The sequence below is a fragment of the Mauremys reevesii genome, linkage group 4 (assembly GCF_016161935.1).
Source record: "Mauremys reevesii isolate NIE-2019 linkage group 4, ASM1616193v1, whole genome shotgun sequence".
In the NCBI taxonomy this organism is placed as follows: domain Eukaryota; kingdom Metazoa; phylum Chordata; order Testudines; family Geoemydidae; genus Mauremys; species Mauremys reevesii.
This window is the reverse complement of record NC_052626.1, coordinates 121,381,341-121,394,584: the sequence shown is the minus strand read 5'-3', so window position 1 is coordinate 121,394,584 and position 13,244 is coordinate 121,381,341. Positions and strand designations below refer to the sequence as shown.

Below are 13,244 nucleotides of genomic sequence, written 5' to 3'. Positions count from 1 at the left end.
ATGCCATGGCAATTCTGGGCCTGCAAGCAGATCTAGGCCAGAGCCTCCGCTGGTGTGGTTTCGTGCAGCTTGTCGATTGCAGGGTCGCTGGGCTGACTCCAGGTGCCCTGCCCCCATTTGTCAGAGGCGTTTTCTTTCAAACCCATTGGCTTGAGCTTCAAGATTCCCAGTATAAAATATCTGAGAGTTTGTCAGGCTAGGAGCCTCCTCCCTCTCTCTCTTTTTCTTGATACAAAATCCTCTTTTAGCGATCTCTCCCTCCGCCCTGTGTGCACGGCCTGCAGGCTCCCCGCCCCTCCTGGGGTGAAGGAAGAATTCCCTATTTTGGAGCAGATGCACCAGGGGCTTGCAAAGGGGCTAGCAATGAACTGGAGAAGGGAACAGCTGGCCAGAACCTAACCCTGCAGGGAGTCCCCCACCAGGCTGCAGCTGGAGCTCAGGCGCTCTGTGTTGACACAGCAACCCCTTGCAACAATTAGATAAGAGCTAAATGAGTCTCAGTAGAGGGAGTCGCTAGGTCTAGAGAGCAGCATCTGTGTGTGTGCACTGGCTGCCCAGGGGAGTAGAGCAGGAGGAGGGTGAAAAGCAAAGTAAAGCCAAGCCTGGCCTAGCCCAGGAATTGGGTGATCCAAACCGACTGCCTAGGCTCAGCTGCATCACCGGGTCCATGCTGCAGGGCATGGGCAGCCCTGGCTGGACAAGTTCTGCACTTGACAATGTTCCCTCGCCTGCCCTCAGGGAATCCCCCTGCTTCGGCCAGGACGCCACCCCAGGAGCTGAGCATGGGGTCCCCCCAGTGCTAGGCCATGCCAGGCTGGCCTGTGGGGCTGCACAAGGGTAGACGTACTAACGATCAGCTTCCTTGCTGCGAAGCGCCGCCCCTGCCTGCCATCGCTGCCCCCTGCCCTCCCCAAACTGGGCCCAAGTTAGAAAGGTGGGGGGCCATGACTACCTGCCTCCCTGGTCCTGGCGCCATTGGTGCTGCATGTGCAGGGGGTGTGAAAGGACTGAGCAAAGGTCTGCTAAGGCGAGATGTCAGGAAAAGCTCCCCGCAGTGCGAGCCAGCTGGCTGGGGAGCAGTCTGCCCCTTGCTCAGCACACTGACAAGCGACCTGCAGAGGGGGGCTTTTGACATTGCGCCTCCCTTTGCTCCTTTAGGCTGAATAACCAAGTTGTGCGTTTTGTTACTGATTGTTTCTTTACCGTTCAAACACCAGGATTCCTAGGTGGGGTTATAATAATTCTTGTCGGCCCTGGTTGTGCTGGAGGAGATCTGGGAGGCTCAGGCATGTTTATGGTGAGGAGAGAGAGGGAACGAGGAGGCCTTGCAGCCATTGGCCCTCTCCTCTCTGCATTTTAATACAGGGGCAATTGTGAGGGATCAGCTGAGGAGGAATAGGCCAGCAGGGGGCAGTGTGGTGATGCTGGGGCTGGTCTGTTTCCCAGACTAGGAGTGGTGGGGGGCAGCTGGGAAGGGCTGGGGGGCAAGGGCAGGGTGTCTGGGGCTCTGGGAGGAGTTCAGCATTGAAGGCAGATGGCAGGGACCACACTGGACCCACCCTGTGCTAGGGCCCATAGAACCTTAGTGCCTATAGCACTGGTTTGCACTGTGGTGCCCCTGGCGTGCTACCAGGGAGAGTTTTAAGACCAGTGCACAGCAGGGACCCAACCAGGGGGTAGCGATCACACCGGGCAGTAGGGTGACCAGTCAACAAATGTAAAAAATCGGGACAGGGGGTGGGGGGTAATAGTAGCCTATATAAGAAAAAGACTCAAAAATCGGGACTGTCCCTATAAAATCGGAATATCTGGTCACCTTACCGTGCAGTGACATTGTTTTCCCCAAAACATATTAGCTGGAATGTTTCCCCACAGGAGCTGAAAGCCCAGTGTGTGGTCAGGGAACAATTCACATAGGCAGTTAGAATTCAGCATTTGTTCATTTTAAAATGTTAAATTATTCCCCTTCAGTCCTCCCCCCGTCCTTTGCCTACCCAAGAAACCAAATAGCCTGCCTGTTTGTCCCCTACACACACACATTCCCAATTGCTCACTTGTGTGCTTACACAGCTGGTAGCATGTGGGGGTTGGCTCACCTTAAGTAGCTGAAAGGGGTGGGCAGAATGGAGTATCCCAACTGATCCTCTTCCAGGTCAGAAGCGGTTGGGGATGGTGGCAGCAGTTACTTTTCCTCCTCTGCTGGGTCACCGGCTGCTAGCAGGATTATATAACACTCGCTTCTAGAATGATGGGGATTTATTGGGACACTGCAAGTATCAACTCCAGCACATGCAGGCAGGTCTTAACTTCCTGCTAACCCCCCAGGTCAGATCAAAACAATAATACACATAACAACAACTTAACACAAAGATAAAGATACAGCACCATCTCTTGATGGAGGTGCTGTCTGCAGTGATCATTCCAACGTTTCCCTCTAGTTAAAGAACTTAAAACGGTATCTCCTAGGAATTCAGGTAGTCTGCTGTCCACACAGGTTTCTGCATTGGTCTGCCTGCTCCAGTCCTATACTCAGTCATGGAGACATTACCCATAGCTGGATCTAGAATATCAGCAAGTGCAGGGTTCACATCCTCTAGGTCAGGCCTATCCATTGTGAACAGACTGTCTGTTGGAGACTGTGGTGTGTTAAGTCCCAAGGGCACTTGTCAGTTCCTCCTCCACAACCGATCTCCCATTACGAGCCACAGGTACCTGCTGGGGTACCTCCAAATCTGAGATGATGGTGGAACATCCTCAGTGTTTGCTTTCCCCTGTCTTTCAGTGAATCCATGCACCAGTTCTCCATGCACTAAAAGGGGTGAGCTCTTGCTTTTCGTATCAGCAAGGATAAACTGTTCAGTTTTTACCTATCATGAAAGGTCCCCTCCAAAAAGAAGTAAGTTTTGGATTTTTTCCAGATGCACAGTCACACTTTCTCTCCTGCCTGGATGACTCATAATGCTCCTTTTCCCTGGCATCTTCTGCCTGGCAGGCTCCCTTCTGGCTCATCTGTTCCTCCACCTTTTGGGTTGCTGTCCTCAGGCCACTGATATAAGAACCTGCCTTGTCTCCCACCTGTGCAGGTGGGGTCTTGCTGGTTCTTGCTGCCTGAACATCACATCACAGGGAAGCCTGGGTTTTGAGGAGTCCAGCAATAATCTCATAAGGAGAGCCATGGGTAGTTGAGTGCTGGCTGCTGTTCTATGCAAAGACGACAAACGGTGACTTTGTATCTTATTCTCGCTGGTCTCCACTGGGTAAGACTCTAAGCATACAGCCAATGGTGCAGTTCACTTTCTCCACTCCCCCATTACTCGCTGGGTGCATGGCACTGGGCCTCACCTTGGTTAACTGGAGTTGTCAGCAAACCCTGTGATTCAGAGTCCTTCCCCTCCTTCCCTTGCTTACTGCAGACGCAGCTTGGTGGGCTGAAATGCAACATTAGGTGTGTTATCAGTGCAGCCATAACTCTTAGAGTCCTTTCATCCTCCACTGATTGTGAAAAGTGTTGTACGCTGCCAGCAAATCCGGATTTCCAGCTGGGGTTTCTTGCAGAGGGCCTTTCAAGTCAATTCGTCTGTGCTCCCAAGGGCATACTAGCTTGGAACATTTCCCGTAAGGGAGTTCTGCCTCTTCTTGCTTGACAGGTAAGACAGGAAAGTATCTGGTCCTTAACATTGGCAGCCAGACTCAGTCAACGAAATCTTTCGGATCCCTGTGGCCTGCTGCTTCCTTAGCATGAAGACACTCCAGTACTGTTCTCTGTCAGCTTGCTGGCAAGATGGTCCTGTTGTCTTCATTTGCCAGCCAGTCACTCCTGAGCTGCATTGATTCTTCTCAGTCTGGGTCTCCTGCGGTGGATCTGTTAGTGCAGCAAATGTACCTAAGGGTCTTTAGGCTGCTCTTGCCAGATGTCCTCGCAAGGCCAGGCTGAGCCTGTTCTCACTGCCCTCGCCTGGCCAGAGGTATCTGCAGCCACATTTTGCTTTCCAGGTTCATGGTGAACATATCTCTGGGCAGTTTGTAAATCCACCTCCACGGGTGTCCCCCTGGGCAGGGCTTCGTAAGGAGCCACTGCAGGGCACCAGGGTGTGTGTACACTGTGAATCCTGGACCTAGCAGACAGGGACAATGGGCCTTGGGGGCCGCCACAATAGCCAGATGCTCCTGTTGGGCAGCCAAACACTTGGTTTCTCTCTCATTTAACTTATGACCTCAAAAAGCCACTGGGGCTGTGCCTACCGAGCTCATCAATTTGTTCAAGTGCAAACTCAACAGCAGCCTTTGAGGTATCTCGGGGTATCGCGACCGGATGGGATGGACCCAGGAATTAAAGCCCAGCAGAGTTCGGAGTCCTTCCTTCGGAGACTCAAGCGCTTTTGGGTGTCGCTCTGTCCGGACAAAGTCACTCGTGGTTACCTGGCAGCGGGGCGCTGCGTGCTCTGCTACATTCCTTACACAGCTCCTTTAGAACCACAGAGGCCTACGCACCCCTGGGCCTCCTCCAGTCCCTGGGAACCTTCTAGACCTTTATCACGTTCCATTTCTGGGGGTGGGGCCCCAGCCCGGCCTCACTGACTAAACGACGTAGCAAGGTGACGCTGCCCCTCAGAACTGACCCTCATTTCCTGCACGTTTAAACCCTGACTCCATAACAAGCTCTAGAGTCCTACCAGGTGTTCCTCCCGTGTCATGTGAGAGCAAGTGAAATCATCTAAGTACATGAGGATGTTTTCAGATCCCTGACTACCCCTGCAATGTCCCTGGGGCATGCGTGAGTCTGAAAGGCTGTCTGCAGAACAGAGCCAGTCCATAGGGTGTCACCAGGCAGCTTTTTCTTGATTCTTAGGTGCCCCTTTCATCCAATGGCATCCAGATACCAAGTCCAGACAACTAACATATTTTGTTCCTGGCACGTTGTCCAGTGTGTCTGCTGTGCGGGAAGGGGTCGCTGTCTTGCACTGTCTGTGAATTAAGTCTCCTTGGTGTGAATGCAGAGCCTCAAGTTTCCATTGGGCTTTATCACAGTGACAACTGGGGCTGCCCAGATGGTGAAGATTGCTGCCAGGCCATCTTCCAGCATGCGGTTTCGCTTCTCTTTCACTGCGACCTGACGCTCCAGGGAATCTGAGGTGGGGGCTGGCCTGTGGGAACACTCCCTGGCTTATGCACAATCAGCTATTGTACCTCATCATATCTCCCAAGCACTCCTTTATTCCTGGAGAACACACTAGCACTTCTGTCCATCACCTTCTACGGCTGTCTGTCACGTCAACCCCGAGCTCTTTTACTAACCAGGCTGCTTCCCAGCTCTTGAACTCTGCCCCCGTGAGAGGCTTTGAGACATCAGCTACACTGGACACTGACCCCAGCGTCTGATTATTCACAGCTGCATTTCCAGATCAGTCACATGAATTGCTCTTACCCAAAGTCCCCTTCGGTCCAGTTCACACCAGAGTTCTGCTGCACCGCCATCCTGATTGCATCCCGGTAGCTTCAAACACTCCCACAGGGTCACTGCAACTGTCCTTTATCCTTAGGGGCCTTCCTGCAGGATGACCTGGCTTCACCACCACTTTATTCTGAGCCACCCAGGAGCAGTTCCTCTCCCTCCCCCTGTAGCCGTGGTCGAGGAACCTCAAAGGCATCAGGAGTTGCTCTTCAGCATCAGGGCCGGTGCAAGGAAGTTTTGTGCCCTAGGCGAAACTTCCACCTTGTGCCCCCCCACCAGCCCGCAGCTCCCTGCCCCCCTGGCCCTGAGGCGCCCTCTCCCGCGACAGCTCCCCCCAATAGCCGTGCAGCACCTCCCCACCCCAGCTCACCTCTGCTCTGCGTCCTCCCCGAGCACGCCGCCCCCGCTCTAATTCTCCTCCCCTCCCAGACTTGCGGTGCCAAACAGCTGATTGGTGCTGCAAGCCTGGGAGGCGGGAGAAGTGGAGCAGCGACCGCGCTCGGGGAGGAACCACTATAAAAAAAAATTGGGGGCACCACTTTTTGGCGCTCCCAAATCTTGGCGCCCTAGGCAACCACCTAGTTCGCCTTAATGGTAGCACCGGCCCTGTCCAGCATCCACACTTCCTCCTGCCTACATTCAGGAGGTTGATCTGAATAATGTCCAGGGTCAAGTGTGCGCCATTAACATGCCAAGAGTTCTTGTACTGCCCTTGAAAGAATCTACTCCCAACCCCACAGCACTAGAAATACTGGTCACCACAAGAAAAGCCCATGTTGTATGTAGAGACCCCTGGTTCAGAGGGCGTTGGATTTCTCTTGTTGTCTGCAGTGGCTAATGAGTAATAGTTCCCAGTTTAACTCCCACAGTACAAATCTTCTTCCCCTTCAGCATTGGGGGTTCATAGAATATCAGGGTTGGAAGGGACCTCAGGAGGTCATCTAGTCCAACCCCCTGTCAGATTTTTGCCCCAGATCCCCAAATGGCCCCCTCAAGGATTGAACTCACAACCCTGGATTTAGCAGGCCAATGCTCAAACCACTGAGCTATCCCTCCCCCCTATGGAGCAGACTCATTTCAGATCCTGGGTCCAGCAGCATTGTGATTTTCCAGCCATTAATGCCCCCAGACACTTAGTAACAGGTGACTCTTTACACCAGCTACTAGTTTCCCTGGCTGTGGCTTGTGCAATTCCAATGGCCTTTGCCGCCACATCACCTGCAAATGTCATCTGGCCAGGGACCCACTCAGGAAACTCTCTCTCATCGCACCCATGGGACACCTGCGAATAGCTTGCACCTGGGTTTCCTCCGATTTTTTTGCCACTTCCCTAGCAACCTGTCCTTGAAGAGCAGCAAAGGAGTCACCTTCAGGGTGGGAATTAACAGCTACTACCTTCAAGAAAACCCCAATATCTGCTTCTAAATTTGTAGCTCTGGGTGTAATCTGGTCCACAATCCAGTCTGGTATCTGGTCTGGTACCAGCAGGTTAGGAAGTTCCCCCGTTAAACCATTTTTAAATGGACTTTTCAGGCAGGGTTCTCTCACTGCTTGCCACAGGCCCCTCTCTGTAGTGTCCGTTCCAGTTCAGCGCAGCTGGTTCTGATTCCCTCGAGCTGTCTCCTGGCCAGGGAAGGCCCCATTGAAAGTCTATGCCAGGGTTCCCTTCCTGGCCACCTCCCGGCTTGCCATCCCTTTTGGTATTTCAGAAGGGCCAGCCCCGCTTATGGCGGCTGTATAACTGCTTGTGTAACTGGGTATAAGAACCACGCTCAGCACAGGGAAGCAGCTGGTAAAGTGCTTTGCCATTCCCATCCACAAACACTGCTAGGCATTGTGCTGCTTTCTCACCAGCCCACTCAGTCACAGAGAGCAGCCGCTCAGTCTGTCACATGCTCGCAGATCCCGGCCTCATCTGCACAACCAGGAAATTTCTTCTCGGGCAAAAGTGCTCTTGCTATCTTGCTGCCCCTGCCACCTATTGTAGCACTTGCTTGTTGAATCACAGTGATTTATTGGGTCACTGCAAGTACCAACTCCAGCACACACAGGCAGGGCTGAACTTCCTGCTAACGCTCCCCCACCCCAGCTCAGATCAACAACATCATGACGGACTAGACAACAGCTTAACACTAAGATAAAGCTACAGCACCGGTACCAGGGGCGGTGCTGTCTGCACTGATCATTGCAGTTGCCCGGGGAGAGGCAAAAAGGACAGTGGAAGCAACTGTGAAGTTGTACTGGGCCTGGCGACTGCATGCTCAGCAGATGGCAGCGGGTAGGGGAGGGGGGACATCTCCACCCAGCTTGCCTGTTAGTGTGCATGGTCCCCATCTGGGGTCAGGCTGCAACTGGTCTGTTGCTCCCCTTCCCTCCCAGCTGTTGGGCTCTGCACAGGAACAGGTCTCACAGGCAGTGCCAGGAGCCAGCAGCTGCTCCCGTTAGTGAGGATACTCCAAAATGTTGAGTAGTCTCATGTCAGGGTGCATCACCCAACGTAGGACTGTAGCACTTCCATAATGGATCAGAATAGAGTCTGTCTAGTCCAGGGTCCTGTCTCTGACAGTGGCCAGCACCAACTGCATCAGAGAAATGGAATAACCTGTTCTTAGGGGAGGTTACTTCCAAGCCCTTCTCGGTTCGAGGTTGACTTATGCTGTGACTCATGAGGATTTATATAAGGACCATCTAGATTCAGTGGTCTCAGAGAGCTATCCCGGAATCACGGTTAGAATGATTTCCCAGCTACACAGAACTTTCATAAATCTAGTATTTAATGGGTCAATATTAAGAACATTTGCAATATATACTTTGTATAACTACCGTGTAAACCCAGCAAGGCTGACTGAGCTCCAAACGCTGGGGTACTTTTATTTTAATTCACAGAAAGATATCATTTCAGTCTTGGAGTGATGTGTTTACAGCCTGGGATATACAACAACAAATTAAGATGCTCATCAATTCAGAGTTATATTCAATGTTAAACCCTATGTGGGTTCGAAGTTTAATGTCACAGTAAAAATGTGTGTCTAGAAAACCAAATCAAGTTTGAGATTTAATTTCAACTAACAAATTGGATTCCTTCAATTTCTTATGCAAAATATATCACATGCCACTTTCTATAGATTCCTGCCATCAGTTATACGATAATTAGGCAATACATGGAAAACTAAACTAATGTGGCCATTAGAAATAATAAACTAATAAGCTCATGTTGCCATTAGAAGATTTTGTTAAGAAGGTCAGTAATAAAGAATGCCTTGCGAACAATATATACCAGTGGCTTCACTGTATGCCATGCTGACTGATAGGAGAGGACAGAGCTATGTAGGTAGCTAAAGGGGTTGGTAGGAAATATGGCAGAACATCAAACTGATATTCAGGTAATTATCTCTATGATTGTTCCCGAACAATCTGTTAAACGGATTTGCCTGGAAAGCACAGCTTTTATATTCAGCCGGCTGAGCTAGCCATAACACTGGAAATGCTACCAGCCATCAGCTAAACAACCCCAAATCACAGAAATGCAGGAGTAATATATGCTGAGGTCTTTAAATACAGAAATCTTCCCCTCTCCAAAAGTTCATACACTGAAATTAACAGATGAACTCAGTCATTCAGTGAACAACAAAGTACGGATGTGTCTAATTAGCAGTGAAACATACTCAGAAAAAGAATTCCACCAAACCTCCAGTTTACTCCCAAAGGTTGAAAGTACAGCCATGAGGAACAAACAACTTTACATCAGCAACAAAACGAAGACAAATGTGCCCAGATTTGGTGTCACATAGTGGCAATAATGCAGCTGTGCTGTAGCATGTCTCATACATGCTGTCATTATGTTTGCAGTCACATTTGTAACTACCATGCACTGATCTCGTGATCATGCACTGACCCTTCCCTGTGTTGAAATTTGAAAAGAAGGCGGTAGCTAAATGCATACAGCAGTACGCTAGTATGTTTGCATTCCTCTCTTCTACTGACAGTACGATTCATTTCTGCATTCATTTAAGAGTTGTGTTCCTGGTATTTTTATTTGTTGCTGCGTTATTTTGAAAAATTAATAAGGAATTTTTTAACAAAAGCAAAACCGTGAGTACAAACCAGTGCAGTGCTGTGCTTCTGAGTCTGCAGCCTGAAACAATAGCTCTTCTGGTTTGATTCCCAGCTGTTAGCTCAACCGTGATGATGGGGCTGGCTGAACAAAGAGTCCTCCACTTTCTGACTTGTACTGGCTTCATTCTTCATTAAACCTTTTCGCTCTATGTCAGTCTTCACCATGTCTATCCTATGCATCCTTGGCTTTTCTCTATTTCTAGTTCCTTGCACTCTGATATGATCTCCATGTATGGTATCCTTCCATGTCCATTCTTGACATGTGTCCAAACCATCACAGTCATCTTTCTTGGAGCTTCGGAAACAGCAGTATTTCTTGCCCTCGCCCTTTTCTTACCTCTTCATTTTTTATTTTCTGAATTCACAGAATTCCCCATAGCCACTTCATCTCTGCAGTCAAAGTCTTTCGTTCATCAGCTTTCCTCATACTCCAACATTGCGACTTGTGTAGCCGTGTTGGCATGACAGCTGTATCATATAGGCTAATTTTCAGTTCTATCTAAATGGCTTTAGCCCTCCAGATCTGGCAGAGGTTTCTGAAGACAGTAGTGGCTAGTCCCATTCTTCTTTTGATGTCGTCTTCACAATACTAGTCCTCCAAGGTATGCTCATTTTCCCACCTATTCTAGTTCTTTGTTTCCAAGTTTGATCTTTACCTTTTCCTCTTGTCTCCCAATTGCTGCCATTTTTGTCTTCCCATGCTGGTATTCAACCCGAATGCTTTCCCAGGCTACCTGGGAAAGTTATTCTCTGTAAATCTGCCTTGGTCAATGCTGTGAGGTCAATATTATCTGTGAATCTAAGGCTACACACTGTCCTACCACATAATATGACTGCTCCCGTTTCATCTCTTTGTGCTACGTCATTACTGCTTCCAGTGCCAAGTTGAACAAATCGGATGACAGCGCACATCCTTGTCTCACTCCGATGGTCATCCTGAACCATTCCATCAACTTCTTGTCTACTTTCACTGCACGCATCGACTTGCGGTAGATATTTTCTATCAGCTTGATCAGTTTTTCGGAGATGCCATACATTCTCGTAACTTGCCAGAAACCTTTCTGCCAAATGCTGTCAAAAGCCTGTTTGAAGTCTATAAAGTAACAGGTGCAATTGTGTTCTATGGACTTCTCCAGGATCTGTCATATCACAAATAGCTGATCTGTGGTACTTCGTTCTAGTCTAATACCTCTGCCACTGCTGCTTCCACGTACCTTTTCCTTCTCCTCTACAACAGCTTGGTGAATGCTTTTCTGACACACTCAATAAGCCGATTCCTCAGTAGTTCTTGCACTTACTCATGTACCTTTGTTTATAGGTTTGTACTATTATTACTTTTCCCCAGTCACACGGCACTTGCTCTTCTCTGTAAATCCCGTTGAACAGCTAGTGCATTGCCTTGACCTTGTATTCCTGCTTGCAGCAGCTCTGGGGTTACACTGTCACTTTCCAGTGCCTTTTTCTTATTCAAACTTTTTCCTGAGATCTTTACTACTTCTTCTAAGAATTCCGGCATCTGCTCTCCCTCATTCATGCTGGGAAGCTTCTCCAGCATTGCATTGTCGAACGCTGCAAAATATCCTGTCCCTCACTCATTCATTGCTTGTTCATCCTCAGTTATTTGTTTGTTTTGTCTTTCACCGCTGACATCTTCAACTCCTAGGTCCCACTCAGTTCTTTTATCTTATGCTACAACCCATGTCACATTTCTTTTGACATATTCTTCTACACCTTTACAGTGTGTGCTTATCTGGTCATTCCTGTCTCTCTTTGCTTTTTGTGGTCGCTCTCTGCCACTTTATTGCACTCGGCTCTTAGACTTTTGTCCCCCTTTTTATTTCAGTTTCCTGTGCTTGTCACGCAGCTGCAACACTTCATCTGTTATCCACCTCGCTTGCTCTGGTTTGGCCTTGTACCCAACACTTGTTCAGCCGTCCTCGTAACCCCATTTTTCCCACTGTTCCACGTCTCTTCCATGTCCATTTCTTCTTTCCCCAGAGATGTGGTACTTTTCTGCCAAGCTTTGTTGTATTCTTTCCTGATACCTCGTTCTTTCAATTTGTCCATGTCATAGAGTTCAGCTCTTGGCACTTTTGCTTTCAGCCTCAATATCACTGATGCCGGCACTAACTTCTGATCTGATCTGATATCAGCTGCAAACAACCTGCACGGCAACACACTTGATTTCTGTCTGCGACTCCCAAATACAAAGTCTGTCATGTTCTCCGTTTGCCCATTAGCTGATATCAATGTCCAATTCCTCGAAGGCTTTTGTTTTTTAAATGGCATGTTTGTTATAGCAGGTTGTTGGTTAAGCAGAAATGTAGTAGCTTCGCTCCTCTTTCACTTTTGAAAAAATAGCTCTGAGAGGTGTGAACTGCCCACTTTTCAGCTCAGTTACATGTTAACTCTGAAACTTAAAGATGACAATGACAGTGTCATCATTATCTGTTTCTTTGTTGACCATTTTAGCAGAAACATACACCTAATTTCCTTATCCCACAACCCCACAATAAATAACACAGAGGCTGCTATGCTGGTTGCATTGTTCATTGTAATATTTCATTTAATAAAAACTTTTATTAAATAACTTCTTTAAAATGTAGCTGAAGCTGCTGCAGAATATATAGAATTTCTACGCTAGAATCCAGGGGGCTTGCCACAGAGTTTAATGTAACTGTTGATGTCCTAATTATTCCCAGAAGCAATGATCCTTTTTTGAAGTCTTCTAAACTCATGGCCACAAAGATATCTTGTGGCAGTGAGTTCCATAGGTTGATTGAATGTTGTGTTGGAAAAGCATTTCTGTTTATCAGTCTTAAATATGCTGCCTGTCCAGTTATTTGAATATCTCCTTGCTCTGTATTTTGAGATAGGGTAAACAGGAGCTCTTGATTTACCTTCTTTGTATGATTTATTATTTGGTATCATTATTATTTATTAGTTCTTTTCTAATCATGTCCTTTTTATACATCTCCTCTTTAAAGGACACAGTCCACATCTTTTCAGACTCTCCTCATACAATAGCCTTTCCCAGGCCCTAACCAGTTTCACCATCCATTTCAGAACCCCTTCTATTTCTGTAGGATCATTGTTTGAGATGGGGTGACCAGAACTGAATATAATATTCCCGGTGCGTGTGTCCCATTGGTTTGTTTAAGGGCATTATAATATTATTTTCTCTCATTCGTTAAACATCCTAACTTTTTTAAAAATTTCCTCTGCCACTGTGCTGCCCGTTCCCCTCGTGCAATCAGCACTGTTCATCATAGACCCAGTCTAGGCCTCTTCTGTACTGAAATATCCTGGGGTCCCTTCCTAGCATGTCACTGACTGAACAAATAACCCTCTGTGCTCTCCCCTCCCCCATCACAGCCATGGTGGAGTTGGATGGCGACGACATCAGAATCTCGTCCCGAGGGAAGATCGCTGAGCGAGACATTGTCCAGGTAAAAGCAACACGTTCCTAGCGCAGCATTTTCCTTCCCCTTCATTTCATGTCAGAAACCATCCGGAGCCTTCCATGCCTCCCCAGCATGCACATGGTTCAGGCAGGCTCAGGTTTTTCACTCCAGGAGCAGGCCTGTCCTAGGGCAGCGGGAGTTTGCTGAACCACAAGTGTTTGAGATCAGACCAGTGGCTGCAGCACATCTGAGGATCTGGCACATTAACACAG

General features: G+C 48.5%; 1 protein-coding gene across 8 annotated transcripts in view; it reads left to right on the top strand.

Moving 5' to 3' along the window:
* LOC120405189 (copine-5) overlaps positions 1-13,244 on the top strand; it is a 201,430-nt gene that overhangs the window by 184,358 nt on the left and 3,828 nt on the right. For all 8 annotated transcript variants that reach the window (XM_039538573.1, XM_039538574.1, XM_039538575.1 and 5 more), the window contains one exon: positions 12,944-13,017. In XM_039538573.1, the coding sequence (XP_039394507.1) occupies positions 12,944-13,017 (74 nt within the window). The remainder of the gene's footprint in view (positions 1-12,943; positions 13,018-13,244) is intronic.